This window comes from Bidens hawaiensis, unplaced genomic scaffold (assembly GCF_021521415.1).
Source record: "Bidens hawaiensis isolate Kalapana, Puna unplaced genomic scaffold, B.hawaiensis_p1.1 tig00020915_1, whole genome shotgun sequence".
In the NCBI taxonomy this organism is placed as follows: domain Eukaryota; kingdom Viridiplantae; phylum Streptophyta; class Magnoliopsida; order Asterales; family Asteraceae; genus Bidens; species Bidens hawaiensis.
The window spans coordinates 27,908-40,310 of NW_027493228.1; the positions used below are offsets into that span (position 1 = coordinate 27,908).

The 12,403-nt window shown below is 32.8% G+C and overlaps 1 protein-coding gene and 1 pseudogene across 2 annotated transcripts in view; both read right to left on the reverse strand.

Moving 5' to 3' along the window:
- Nucleotides 1-454: 454 nt before the first annotated feature.
- LOC143562135 (dol-P-Glc:Glc(2)Man(9)GlcNAc(2)-PP-Dol alpha-1,2-glucosyltransferase-like) lies at nt 455-5,780 on the reverse strand (annotated as a pseudogene). Its single transcript, XR_013140431.1, has 8 exons — nt 5,691-5,780; nt 5,496-5,584; nt 3,808-4,139; nt 2,633-2,888; nt 2,023-2,160; nt 1,712-1,915; nt 1,397-1,539; nt 455-714 (listed from the first exon to the last, which is right to left on the reverse strand). The product of XR_013140431.1 is annotated as a dol-P-Glc:Glc(2)Man(9)GlcNAc(2)-PP-Dol alpha-1,2-glucosyltransferase-like (transcript).
- A 3,785-nt stretch (nt 5,781-9,565) lies between these two features.
- Nucleotides 9,566-12,403, reverse strand: part of LOC143562149 (uncharacterized) — a 38,533-nt gene continuing 35,695 nt past the window's right edge. The window contains exons 58-63 of the mRNA XM_077050039.1: nt 11,759-11,917; nt 11,382-11,666; nt 11,080-11,295; nt 10,949-11,001; nt 10,010-10,118; nt 9,566-9,921 (exon numbers count right to left, since the gene is read on the reverse strand). Coding sequence (XP_076906154.1) covers nt 9,577-9,921; nt 10,010-10,118; nt 10,949-11,001; nt 11,080-11,295; nt 11,382-11,666; nt 11,759-11,917 — 1,167 coding nt within the window. The 3' untranslated portion in view covers nt 9,566-9,576. The remainder of the gene's footprint in view (nt 9,922-10,009; nt 10,119-10,948; nt 11,002-11,079; nt 11,296-11,381; nt 11,667-11,758; nt 11,918-12,403) is intronic.

A 12,403-nucleotide genomic window follows, 5' to 3' on the forward strand; every position in this document is an offset into this window, starting at 1 on the left:
TTAACGTTTGCGGAGTCAATGCCTTCCGTACCACCAAAAGGCCATTCTTGGGTGGCCACAGAAGGAAACAAAGGAGTTGCATAAGTCTCGGATAAAGGCTTCACCTACGATTGATCACCGGCGAACAACTATACGATACCTTAATATACATCAGGGAGCAAACACAACACGTGGAGTGTTTTAAAGTGAATACAAAACGTATAAAAAAGCATGAATCTAGTACAACAGCATAAAGCAAGAAATCAAAGAAATAGTAAAACTATGTGATAACCAAGTTGAAATATAATAATAATAATAATAATAATAATAATAATAATAATAATAATAATAAGGCATTAAGATTGTAATATATTTCATCAAGTCAAACTTTGAAGAGCATAAAAGTAAATATATAGTAGCTGTAAAGTTAGCAAAAATGCAGATGCCCCTCATTTCTAAAACAACAGTGTTTCTTCTACCATATAAACCTCTGAATCCCCGGCTCGTGGTTCCAATGAAAGGGCCGAAATAAGAACATTATCATAGTGAAGATATTAATGGATGTGTATAGGAATCCCATCAAGAACCACACTCGATCGTTGGTGATATGACTATGGATAATTAGGAAGAAGAACGGGATGGTATAGTATCTCAACTCTATCAGTGGCGCAGGAACGAGAACAGCAGCTGTAGCTAGAAAATAAGCTAAAACCCATACTTTCTTCTGAACTTTACCTGCAAGTAATATTTGTCGTCAGTTGTTCAGTATGGGGATATGGACTAGCAGGTCAAGAAAAAGGTTCTGGGTCAAAACGGGTATCTCTTTTATAAGAGGTCAACACATTGAATCGATACATACCCCCACTTTTTAGTGCATTTATTAAAATAACGAAGAAAATAATCAATGTGGATATGAAAAACTATACAATTAAAATAAGGGTATAAAAACCAGCATCTTTTCTTATTTTTCACAACAGGTCTGCACGCCAAATTTTGTTATATTAAGTCTCTCAACTTGTAAAAAATGCACAAAAAAACAAATAAACTAATTTACGTATATTAAAATCCATTAACTTGTCTAGAATGCACGTTTTCGGACTATTAGCATATGAAAATTAGTTTAGTGATTTTTGGGTATTTTTTTACAAGTAGGGACTATAATTAAAAATAAGAAAGTATAGTGGTTTTATGGTATAAACCTTTAAATCATAATCTTACCTATTTTTTAAGCAAAGTGATATGCAAAGCTGTAACATGAAAGCGTGTGGATGCACTTTGGGGGCGATTTTAAACCCATTTGGCCCGAAGATTATTAACCAAGTTAAAGGAATTCACTCGTTATATATATAAAACGGTAACCCCAATCGACCCATTATCAGATAAATAGGTAAATAACTACATGAAGCGGGATACTGACCTAATACGCTAAGGATGGAAGCCCATGAGTAAACATATAATGGAACCAACAAATATCTTGTTGACCAATGAGCGTTTATAATCTTTCGCCATAAATAAAATGGATAGTGACGGTTATCAGCAAGTAGATATGGGTGAGCGATGCTGAAATGGCAGAAAAATAATATTAGATATAACATGCTGTTGAATAATCCGGTTCAAATAAACAACTATTATAAAACAAGTGCAGAATATGATATTAGGATGTGATTTATAATTAATATAATGGTATTGTGCATTTGGCAAATTCTAAATATTAATATAATCAAAACCAAACCTGAAATAGTGCACAAAAAGAAAGCTAATTATGGTAACCGAAACCCACAGTATAATACTAATTGTTTTATTCTTCACGAATGATCGAGTCAAACTTGCAAACTGATTTTTGCTAAAATGCAGCGGAGCCATAAAACAACACGAGACTAAACCGTAGTACAATAACTGACAAAATGTGGAGAAACCGTGTGAGCTTCTTTAGCCCCTGCAATCCAACCAAAAATGAATATAAGTAATATAAATTAATAAAAGATGTAAAAATCACAAAAGTGAAAAAATGTTATAAAAAGTATATATGAAAGTGAGTGTTACCAAGAACTATACTGCCGTTCCATTTAACAAATGCAGCAAAAGCCAATAATAATAAAAGGAAGGGACTAAAAGTGACAAGAAGCTTCCATTTTAGATTCCATATTACTAATAAGATGTTCTGAATCTCACTAAACAAGCCTGCATTAATAATACAAAATTAAATAATGTACTATTATATAATTTACAGATGAAAGTTCGATCTATATGCTAAATGAAACAAGTGTTGTAAATAAGTTGGCGATTCACTTTTAGCTATGCTTTTATATTTTACCCATTTGACCCGTTAGTATATTTAATTTAAAAACAATTACAAACTACATTTTCCGTCCATTAGGTTTACAGCAGATTTTACTTTTTGTTCTTAAACTAAGAAAATATTAGAAACATCCATTATGGTTTTTTTTTCCTTAATTTCTGTTTAATAAGGAGGCGGGATAAAATCTTAAAAGTTATTTAAACAAATAGTCCCTGAAAGGAATGAAATGACCAAACTACCCTCATGTGCAAAAAAAATCTAGCGTCGGTTAGTAGAAAGAATGCAAACTGCTAATATATAAATGAACTTTATTTATTATTTGCGAATTTAAAATGCAAATAGGATGAAACAAACCGGATGAACGGTCAGGATGAGAGGTGAGACTCGTTTCATGACTGACGGTATCAACAGCATTAGCCAATCTTCGTTTTTTTAGATTTGAACTAATATTAACGCCTTTATTTGAAACAAAATATTCATTTTCTGGCTCTGATAAAATATTATCTTCATGCTTCTGTTTTTCTTGAACAAGATCTAAAACTCCAGTACATGCAACAAATAGCATCCATATAATATTTGTTTGGCGTACTAGTACCGCAACAGCTCCAAGCTGGATTAAAGTTAGTTAAAATTAGTTATTGAAATACAAAATATCTATCAAGATATTACTAAAAGCGGAAAAAATGTAATCTTTTTGTATACAAGTAAAAAATATCCATCATGTGTGTTTGGAATATTATAGTTGTATTAAGGAAATAGCTTGTAATAATATAATGGTGGAATAAGAGTATATTAGTAATTTTAATCATTTGATAATTAGTTTTATTGAACGATCAAACACGAATAATTAAACAAGCAGGTTTTCTTGTCCGTGTTCAAACGTTAAGAAAATGAACATGTTCGTGTTCTTTATGTTCGTTCGTTAACAGTATAAACGAACGGTTCACGAGCGTAAACACCGGACATAACTGAACATAAATGAATGAATATAACTGAGCTAAAACTAGTTAAAAGTAATGCGAAAAATAATGTGCATGGCCTAAATGTTTTGGCAAAAAATTTTAAACGAGTATATAAAGAAACGTAAAGTAACAAACTTACACAAACGTAAGTGAACGACCATAAACAAATCTAAGTGAACAAACGAGACGTGTTCACGACCATAAACGAACTTCCCTCCGAACGGTTCGGTTCACTGACTGTTCACTGAACATCCGATTCGTTTATAGGCCTACTCCTAAGTAATTAGATAACCATATGCAAAAGTAGGTTACCAAACACTATAAACTGATTTGTAACATATCTCTAACGTGCCAAACTGTAAAAGAAAAATAAAATAAAAAGAAAATTGGTCAAACAGGTCAAAAGTCACGCAAAGTGTATATTAATTGCATAAAACCTCCAACCTCAGTTCTATACAAAAAAAATAGCAGATTAATATTGAATAATATAACCTTATAATCATATATTTGACACATGAACTACTTGTAAAAAACTTAAAATTTAATAAACTTAAAGTCAGTTATTACCAAAGCACTGCACGCGTAGTTTTTTGAGACACATGAGATACATCGCAAGAACTATTGTAAGTGACGCAACGTCTGTATAGTAAAGAAAAGTGAAGAACCAATGAAGGGGATATAAGGCTAAAACAACCGTGCAAAAAGTTGTTTTTTTGTCACCAAGTGATGGTTTCAAATGTTTAACTATATCATGAACCAAAATGCTGCAAATTACAGCAAGAAAGCCATTTGTAGAGCGAAGAACTGGTGTTGAGCACACGCTAATAAAATATGAGGCGGGTTGTGTAAATAAAAAGGCGGGAAATAAAGATGCCACATAGACCAGTGAAAAGAAGTACCTGCAAAAATTGTGTTAATTTCAATCAGCAACAATCTTTTTAGGCATGTAAACAAATCAAACGAACACAAAATGAGAATGTTCGAGTTCGTTCATTTATCTTTAACCGAACAAATGATCAAGCATGAACAACTAAATGAACGAAGTTTTCTTGTTCTTGTTCGTTTGTTAAAAAAATTACGTGTCCGTGCTCACTTATGTTCGTTTGTTAACCATGTAAACAATCGAACATATCTGAAAATAGTTGAACGAACATAACAAAAAAAGTTATTTCAACTAGACTAACTTCTAATGAGCCTAAAACTTTCAATGAACAAACTTATATAAACGTAAACTAACAAGCATACATGAGCGTAAACAAATGAGCATAGACAAATTCATACAAACATTCACAAACATCACTGAACGAAGGAGAGATGTGTTCTGTTCATTCTTTTATTAAATAAACGAATTTTCCGCCGAACGGTTTACGAGCAGTTCACTGAACGTGAGGTTCGTTTACAGGCCTAATTCTTTTTAGTTTGAAATAAACAAATTCCTCTAAGTAACTAATATACTTGAAAATAATTTTTGTATATAGCATAATATAAACAATTACAAGATGCCAACTTTGAATTGGTTTTCTATTCTGAATAACTTCAAGATAATTTAGTATTCGTCTAAACAGGTTCCAAGAGTTAAAAAAATGACAGTATATATAATCCAATTTGATGCATGAGAGAAAAAATATTGAAGTAATTTCATATATACCCCTAAAAACATGGAAAATATCAAATATATCCATGCAAAACTAAAAATATCATATATGCCCCTACAAAGTAGTTAAATATCAATTCATTTAAAAAAGAAATAAATAAATGACCATTTTACCCTTATTGTTCAAAAACTTTAAAATTTAATATGTCCATCTTTAACTTCAAATTCTTTTATTTACATATTTTTAGCTTAAACTTTTTTTCACCCATTTTAAACTTTAGGATTAGTATTAGTACTAGTACTAGTACCAGTATTATTATTTACCATAGACAATAGTTTCACCTAATATTAGATACTTATCGTTTGACTATCATGCGACTTTACTTGATTCGACATAGATTATCTTATTTGAACATACAAATCCGCTTGTTCGATATTTGCGGTCGGGAAAACTCGACAGAGACGACAGTTCGGTTTGGCCCGCTCCCTTATCGTAGATGTCAATGAAAATCCAAATTAAAACGGAAAGGGATAAAATGATCATTAAGTAAAAATTCAGGGTATTTTTCAGGTCTGTAACAGTAAATAAGAAACTAATAATTCAAAAACAGAGTCCAAATTGAGCAAAAAAAAGTCAAAGGTCAAAGGTGGTGAAACTTACAGTCCAGGAGGAGTGGTTATCATAGGATCCCAAGTTTTAAAATGAGCTGCACAATAGTGTTGAGCCTGAGGCACATGAAAGATCTCATCCTACACCAACCAACCAACCAACCAACCAACCAAAACATTTCTCAATCAATATTTCATTTAAATTTAATAAATGGAAACTTTTCATTTATTTATAAAAACAATTAACCATGTATGGATGAGGAACAATGTGATTAAGAAGAATTGAGAGTGGTATGACCCATGAGCTCACAATCAATGCAACTGTAACTCTACCCATCCTGAAAAGCATAAACTAAATTAAGACGTATAGTACAATATAAAGATTCGATTATTATTATTATTATTATTTGAATCGAAAAAATCGTCGTATACTTAGAGATTGAAGAAAGCAGCAAGTTAAACCAAATTGGGGGATAAAAAAACCCTAATTCTAGAAACAAGTCAAGAATATGAGTAACTTGGGTGCTGTTTGTTTTTTTAGAGGTAAAAACATCTGCTGGCAGAAGAGGTAGACCAAAAGTGTGCAATAAGAAGACTGTTTGTTTTTTTGTTAATACATTTATACCTAAACTTTCTTGAACCAAAACTAATAATAATTGAACAAGTAATAAAGTAAAGTAAACATTTTGAAAATAAACATTCTGAGTATAACATAATAATGGTTTTATTGAATGTAAATTACATAACAACAAACTCATTTGGTCTCTGCAATGGTTGTTGTAATTACCATCTGATAAGTTCATTGAAGAATTTAGACTATGCATACCAACTAATATTATATTATAAAAAATGTAATTCTATGCACAACTAATAATCACAAAACAGCTAAAATACCTACCTTAAACATCTAAATCGCCAAGAGACAGGAGTGTCGGTGGAGGAGGTGCAGGGGAGCAATGGGAGTTGGTAGGGTTTGAGGAGAAAAACATTTACTAAACTTATGAAAACAAAACACCCCCTTGTTGTTTAATGATGCGACGTCGTTTTGGATATCTTCTCCTAGATTTACTTGCAAGTTACAACTCCATTAGCACAAAAGTTACCCCAATGGTGTTTGGGGTGTTAAAAAATCCACTTACAGCATCTATATCCATAAACCAATTCAAACATCCACCTCATCGTCATATCATATTTTAAATTTTTCATTAAAAAAACCCTACTTTTCATCCACCCATAAACCAATCTAAACCCCATTAAAATATAATAAATATCTATATACATATATATATATATATATATATATATATATATATATATAAGGTTAGGTTAAAATAAAAACTCACTTGAGTTGTGAAAACTCTAGAAACTCATTCTTCATATGTTTTTAATTAAAGATTAAATCTTGTGGTCCACAATTAAAGTTAATAAAAAATGTAAAAGTTAATTTACATTTTCCCTCATCTGAAAACATATATAAAAATTAGTAAAAAAATAGCAAAGCATTTTTTTTTAAGTTTTCTATGTTTTGTATTAAATGTTACAACATATATTACATGTAACAAAAAAAACGATGTTACATAGGGTTTTCACAACTCAAATGGGTTTTCATTCTATACTTTATATATATATATATATATATATATATATATATATATATATATATATAAGATTTATGTGTAGTGGTCGTGGTGGGGCCACTATAAACCCACCTCCCAAACGTTTGAGAATGCAAACCAAACCTAACACAAACGTTCGTCTCCACCTATAAACCAATCTAAACCCCATGTCATGTTCACTAAAAACCAACGTGTGGAGATGCTCTTAGTTCAGCCAATAGAAATCCACTCTGAACCACATGTTAAAATTTGAATCTTGTGTTCCGCAATTAAAGTATATAAAATACGTAAATGTAAATATAACTTTTGCTCTCTCCTGAAAACATATGTAAAAAAATAGCAAAACAAATTTTTTTTTTAATTTTTTGATGTTTTGTATTAAATGTAACAACATATATTACATATGTAAAAGAAATGATGTTACATAGGGTTTTCACGGGTTTTCACAACTCAAATGAGTTTTTATATTATACTTCCCCTATACACACACACACACACATTAGGTGTTGGCCTGTAAGGCCCCGATTCCGGCAACCCTACACTTGGTGTTGGATTTACTCATAAACACAGTTCTAAATATCATAGTGAATTAAAACTTTTTGCGAAATCATAAAACATCGACCTATATGTTACAAATCATCAAATCTTGTCTTAATAGAATTTAACTTGTCTTAAACATAACATAAAATATTTTAGCATTTCTTCTCAAGATGCCAGCCTCTCAATCCCTACTATGTGTCATCCTCAAGCCAGCTCCTTTAACCTATTTACCTGCATGCATACTAAAAGTCAGCAACGCTGAGTGAGTTTTAGTTAATCAAGTAACATGCACTACATTCATATATACACGCATCCGAAGATACATATTACATACCTAACCTGCTTACCTTTCATTCGCACATACTTACATTCATTCATACTTTCTTACTTTCATACTTTAACTTTTATTATTTAGTACGTGCATAATCGTTCTATGTTTTAAAGAGCATTTCGCTCTATAACCTTCGCAGATATTATTAAAGTCTGCAATCCTTTAATCTTCGCAGATATTATTAGGATCTACAACCTTTATTCTTCGTAGATATTATTAGGTTCTGCAACCCTTTATTCTCTGCATGTATTAATAAGGTCTGCAACCCTTTACTGTTCGCAGATATTATTAGGGTCTGTAATTTACAACAATACGAATTATGTTTTATTTTATTAAATCAAAATCGGCCCAAGTTGACCAACTAGATGTGATTCTAGCCAAAGTTAACCAACTTTGATCGATTCTTGGTAGCTAGGCGGAGTCAATAAAACTTGCTTCAGCGCCATACAAGCGAGTATTTGGAAAGTACTCCACCTTGTAGACCTACTTTTACAACATTAACTCCAATATCGTAAGAGGTCATCTATGGGATTTTGAAGTGTCGAGATAGTAAGAAAAAGAACTGACAAAAGTCTTACACCAACTAATGTGTGTTATTACATATTAAATCAATAAGATATATCATTATTACATTAAATGAGATTACAACCGTTGAATCAACTAAAAAATATAAGTACATTCGATTTGTTGAACAGCCTATACAAAACACTAATATATTATGCCGAAGCTAAATTGCATTATCGATTAAAGTTGGATGAAAATAAACCAAATTACCAAAAATATCTAGAGTACTTTGTAACTATTTGAATAAGAAAAGGTCAAGACTAAAATAAGGAACCGAAATATCATCTACATGTAGATATTTGTATGCCAGAGTGCCCCAGGGCAGTCACTTTCACTGATGAACATTACTTTTTTTTGCAAGCATAAGATTTCGATTTCGGTTTGAACATGAACTTTTAGTTTTTTCTCTTCTTTTTTATATACAATAATAGTCAAGCAAAGATCTTGTTGGTCTTCACAAAATCGAGTTTTCTATGCTGTCACTAAGGCTGTAGTTAGATGTTAAACAAAAAAAAAAACCGAGTTCCAGAACCAAAACCGGTATTGAACGCAGTTTGGTAGAAACCAGTTATAAACTAGCCCAACCCGTAGGGGTTAAGATCTGACTCTAACCCTATACATTGAAACCGGTTCCAACCCAGTGCACCGCAAAGTCCTGGCCCATTGGCCTCCTTAACCGGTTAAACCCAATCAATTGACCTTTTTCAACCCATTTCTAACCCAAACCAGCTTTGACTTATTTTGACCCAACCCATAACTGGTTTGCGGAAAAAGCCAAAAGCGTACACTTGTGAAGTTGAACACACATTTTACAGGGCTCGAGTATGGCCCGACTACTCTAGGTTAAATTCTGGCTTGCTCGGGCTTTTATAGATGTAAAAAACATACTCTTGTTGCATGTTATAGCCAATATCTACACACCATTTGCAGCTCTGTTCTAAACCTATTCCCTTCATTAAACAGTAAAGACTCACCTCACTCCTATAGCAAAACCAAAACCCCAACCAAAACAGCACCAAAAGTTTTTGTACATGCTTCAAAAAACAACAGTTTTTCTTTTAGAAATAACATCAATAACCTATTTATGATGATGATGATGTCGAAGCTTCTGATGATCGATCAACAACTCTCATAGGCTTCCATCCTGCTTCTTCTTTAGGCTGACGCAATGCTACGAAATGAAGAGCCGGACTACGTACCTGATAAATGCAACATGTCCATGGGTACGAGTCGGGTGCAGACCAAATTTGTTGTTCTTCAAATGTGGTTTCTTCAGCAATTGATTCAGCCATGCAGTACGCAGCATCGGGTTCTGGCTCATTAAAACCGGATATAGCCACACAACCACCAGAGACATAACCCTTGGGTGCGCGCGGTCTCCAAATTGATACCGGGCTCGTGTAATCCTCAGCACAGTTTCTCCAAACCTGCATCATAATAAGAGGATAAACAGAGTCTATAAAACAGCATCGAACTTTCTGTTGCAGGAGTTTGTGAGAAGTTATAAGTTCTTACCAAATCATAGCCCACTGGAAGTGCAAAGAGTCTATCTGTGTTTTGATACACTGCAGCAACATTTGGAGGATGTATTCCAATACGCGCTATATCACCTACTGATATATAGCTGAAAATGCATTTATATGTGATTAGTTTATATATATACCAGAATCTTAACAAAGATATGCTGAAACTTCAAAACCATAAAGAAGAATCTATGAGAATCCTATGATTTAAGAAAACTTTATTGGCCAAAAGAACAAAACTTATGTTTTCCCAAAATCAGCTTCTTGAATTTCAACATCTTATTGTTTAGATGAAAACATCACTTAAAATATGTTACATTTAGAACAAACTATAAATGAAAACAGTAGAGGCATGCATGCGTTTTTGGCTCAAACCGGAACCAAAAAACAGATTTTCGATCTTTCGGTTTTCGAAAACTGTTCGGTTTCGTTGTTTCAGTTTTTGTTGAGTTCGGCTCGGTTTTACCAATTGGGCTTGAAATTTTTGAGCTGAAAAAAAAATGTCCAAAAATAATGAATTTTGGCGTAAAACTTTGGGCTTAAATCTTTTGGTAATTATTAATTAACGGATTATTATGTATATGGGCTAAAATATTTGGATTACACTACTTATTAAATTCTTATAAATAACTTAAAAGTTCAAAATCAAAATATTAAATCTATGAATTCAGTTCGGTTTTGGTTTTTTCAATTTTAGTTGCATGCAAAACTGAAACTGAACCGACAGTTCGGTTTTTTTGGAAACATAAATCCAACAGTCAGTTTTTTGGTGGGTTCGGTTATTTTGGTTACGGATCAGGCTTTTTGGTTACATGCACACCCCTTCAAAACAGTAGTTGACCAAGTTTATTATTTGACATTTCTTTTATTAAATTCTAATTTGTGCCAACAGATTAAAACTGTTCTTAGAAAGATAAGATTTAAAAGATACCCGTCTGGGCAGATTGGGCGCCAGATACTGCAGATGATTGTATCTTCAACAACCTGACAACAAAGAGGGACAGAGTGATTAATGTGACACCTTGGCAAACAAACTGAAAATAAAACGGTTGAGATGGTTACAGCTTTTTTGGATAGCGTGTGACGGCTTTTCAATTCTTGTTCACTGGTCCAGACTTTTGTAAAGTTGATTGCGTGTTTAACAAAACTTCCTGTATCGGAAGTGAACCTAGGGGACAAGAAATCTCTTGACTTTATGATGGATTTGTTTTGGTTACGTGAATTCCTCCAATCAGTCTCATTCCAAGCAAACGACACATGTTTCTGACTAGAAGGAACCTGCACATAAAGGCCAAAATGGGTTCTACTTATGTTATGCTTGAATCAATAATGCTAAATTGCCACATATAATTTTATCCATTTACCTTGAGTGTTAGGCTTTTTAAGCTAGACTGATAAGATCTCCACATTTTACGCACTGCTAAACATATTTTAACAGCTTGTGGCTCACTTCCATCAGATTCTTCTTCAGTGCTACATTTGATGACTCTAACAAAGCTTTCTGACTTTTTGAATTTTATGAGATGGAGGATTAGATGAGATGGTTTTGGATTACCAGCTTTTGCTAACTCAAGTGCCATGAGATCTTCCCATGGCACATCCCACATGATTTTACATGGCTTTTTATCCATCTTTTCAGGAGCCAAGCACTGTCCATGCAGAATACAAGTTTTATAAAGTTTACTGTGTTTTAGATATGGAAAGCAAGCAATTGAAATTAGATGAATTAACACTTAAGTACCTGAAGCAACATGACTCGTTTGCTAGTTACCAAAACAATCCTGTGATATGGAACAATGAAATGGTCTTCATATAGATCAGACCATGCAAACTTTGATGGCTCCTTGAATATGTCAGTGCATCCAAACCGCCGACTGGCTTCTGCGAGATACAGTATCATCTGTGAAGGAAAATATAAATAAATTATAATTTTTTTTATGGAAACATCTATGTACAGTCTGAAATTGTTATAAGAAAGGAACCTATTGCCAATGTCACGAATAGGATGAGATCTGGGATTAGTAGGCCCGTAAACAACCCGAACAAACACGAACAGAGCATGTTCATGTTCGTTCATTTAACTTAACTGAACAACTGATCAAACACGAACAACAAACCAATATGGGTTTTCTTGTTCGTGTTTGTTTTTTAAGAAAATGAGTGTGTTTGTTTATATTCATTCGTTAACAGTATAAACGGCGGTTCACGAATGTAATCAAACGATCATAAGTGATGTTACTGAACATAGATGAACGTACATAAATGAGGTAAAAACAATTAAAAGTTGTTAGTTAGTTCATATCGGGTTTTAGCCCGTATATAGTTAGATGGTTAGACAAAGCCCATGGGCCGATTATTTGATGTCATTAGGGTTTATTCCTTGTAT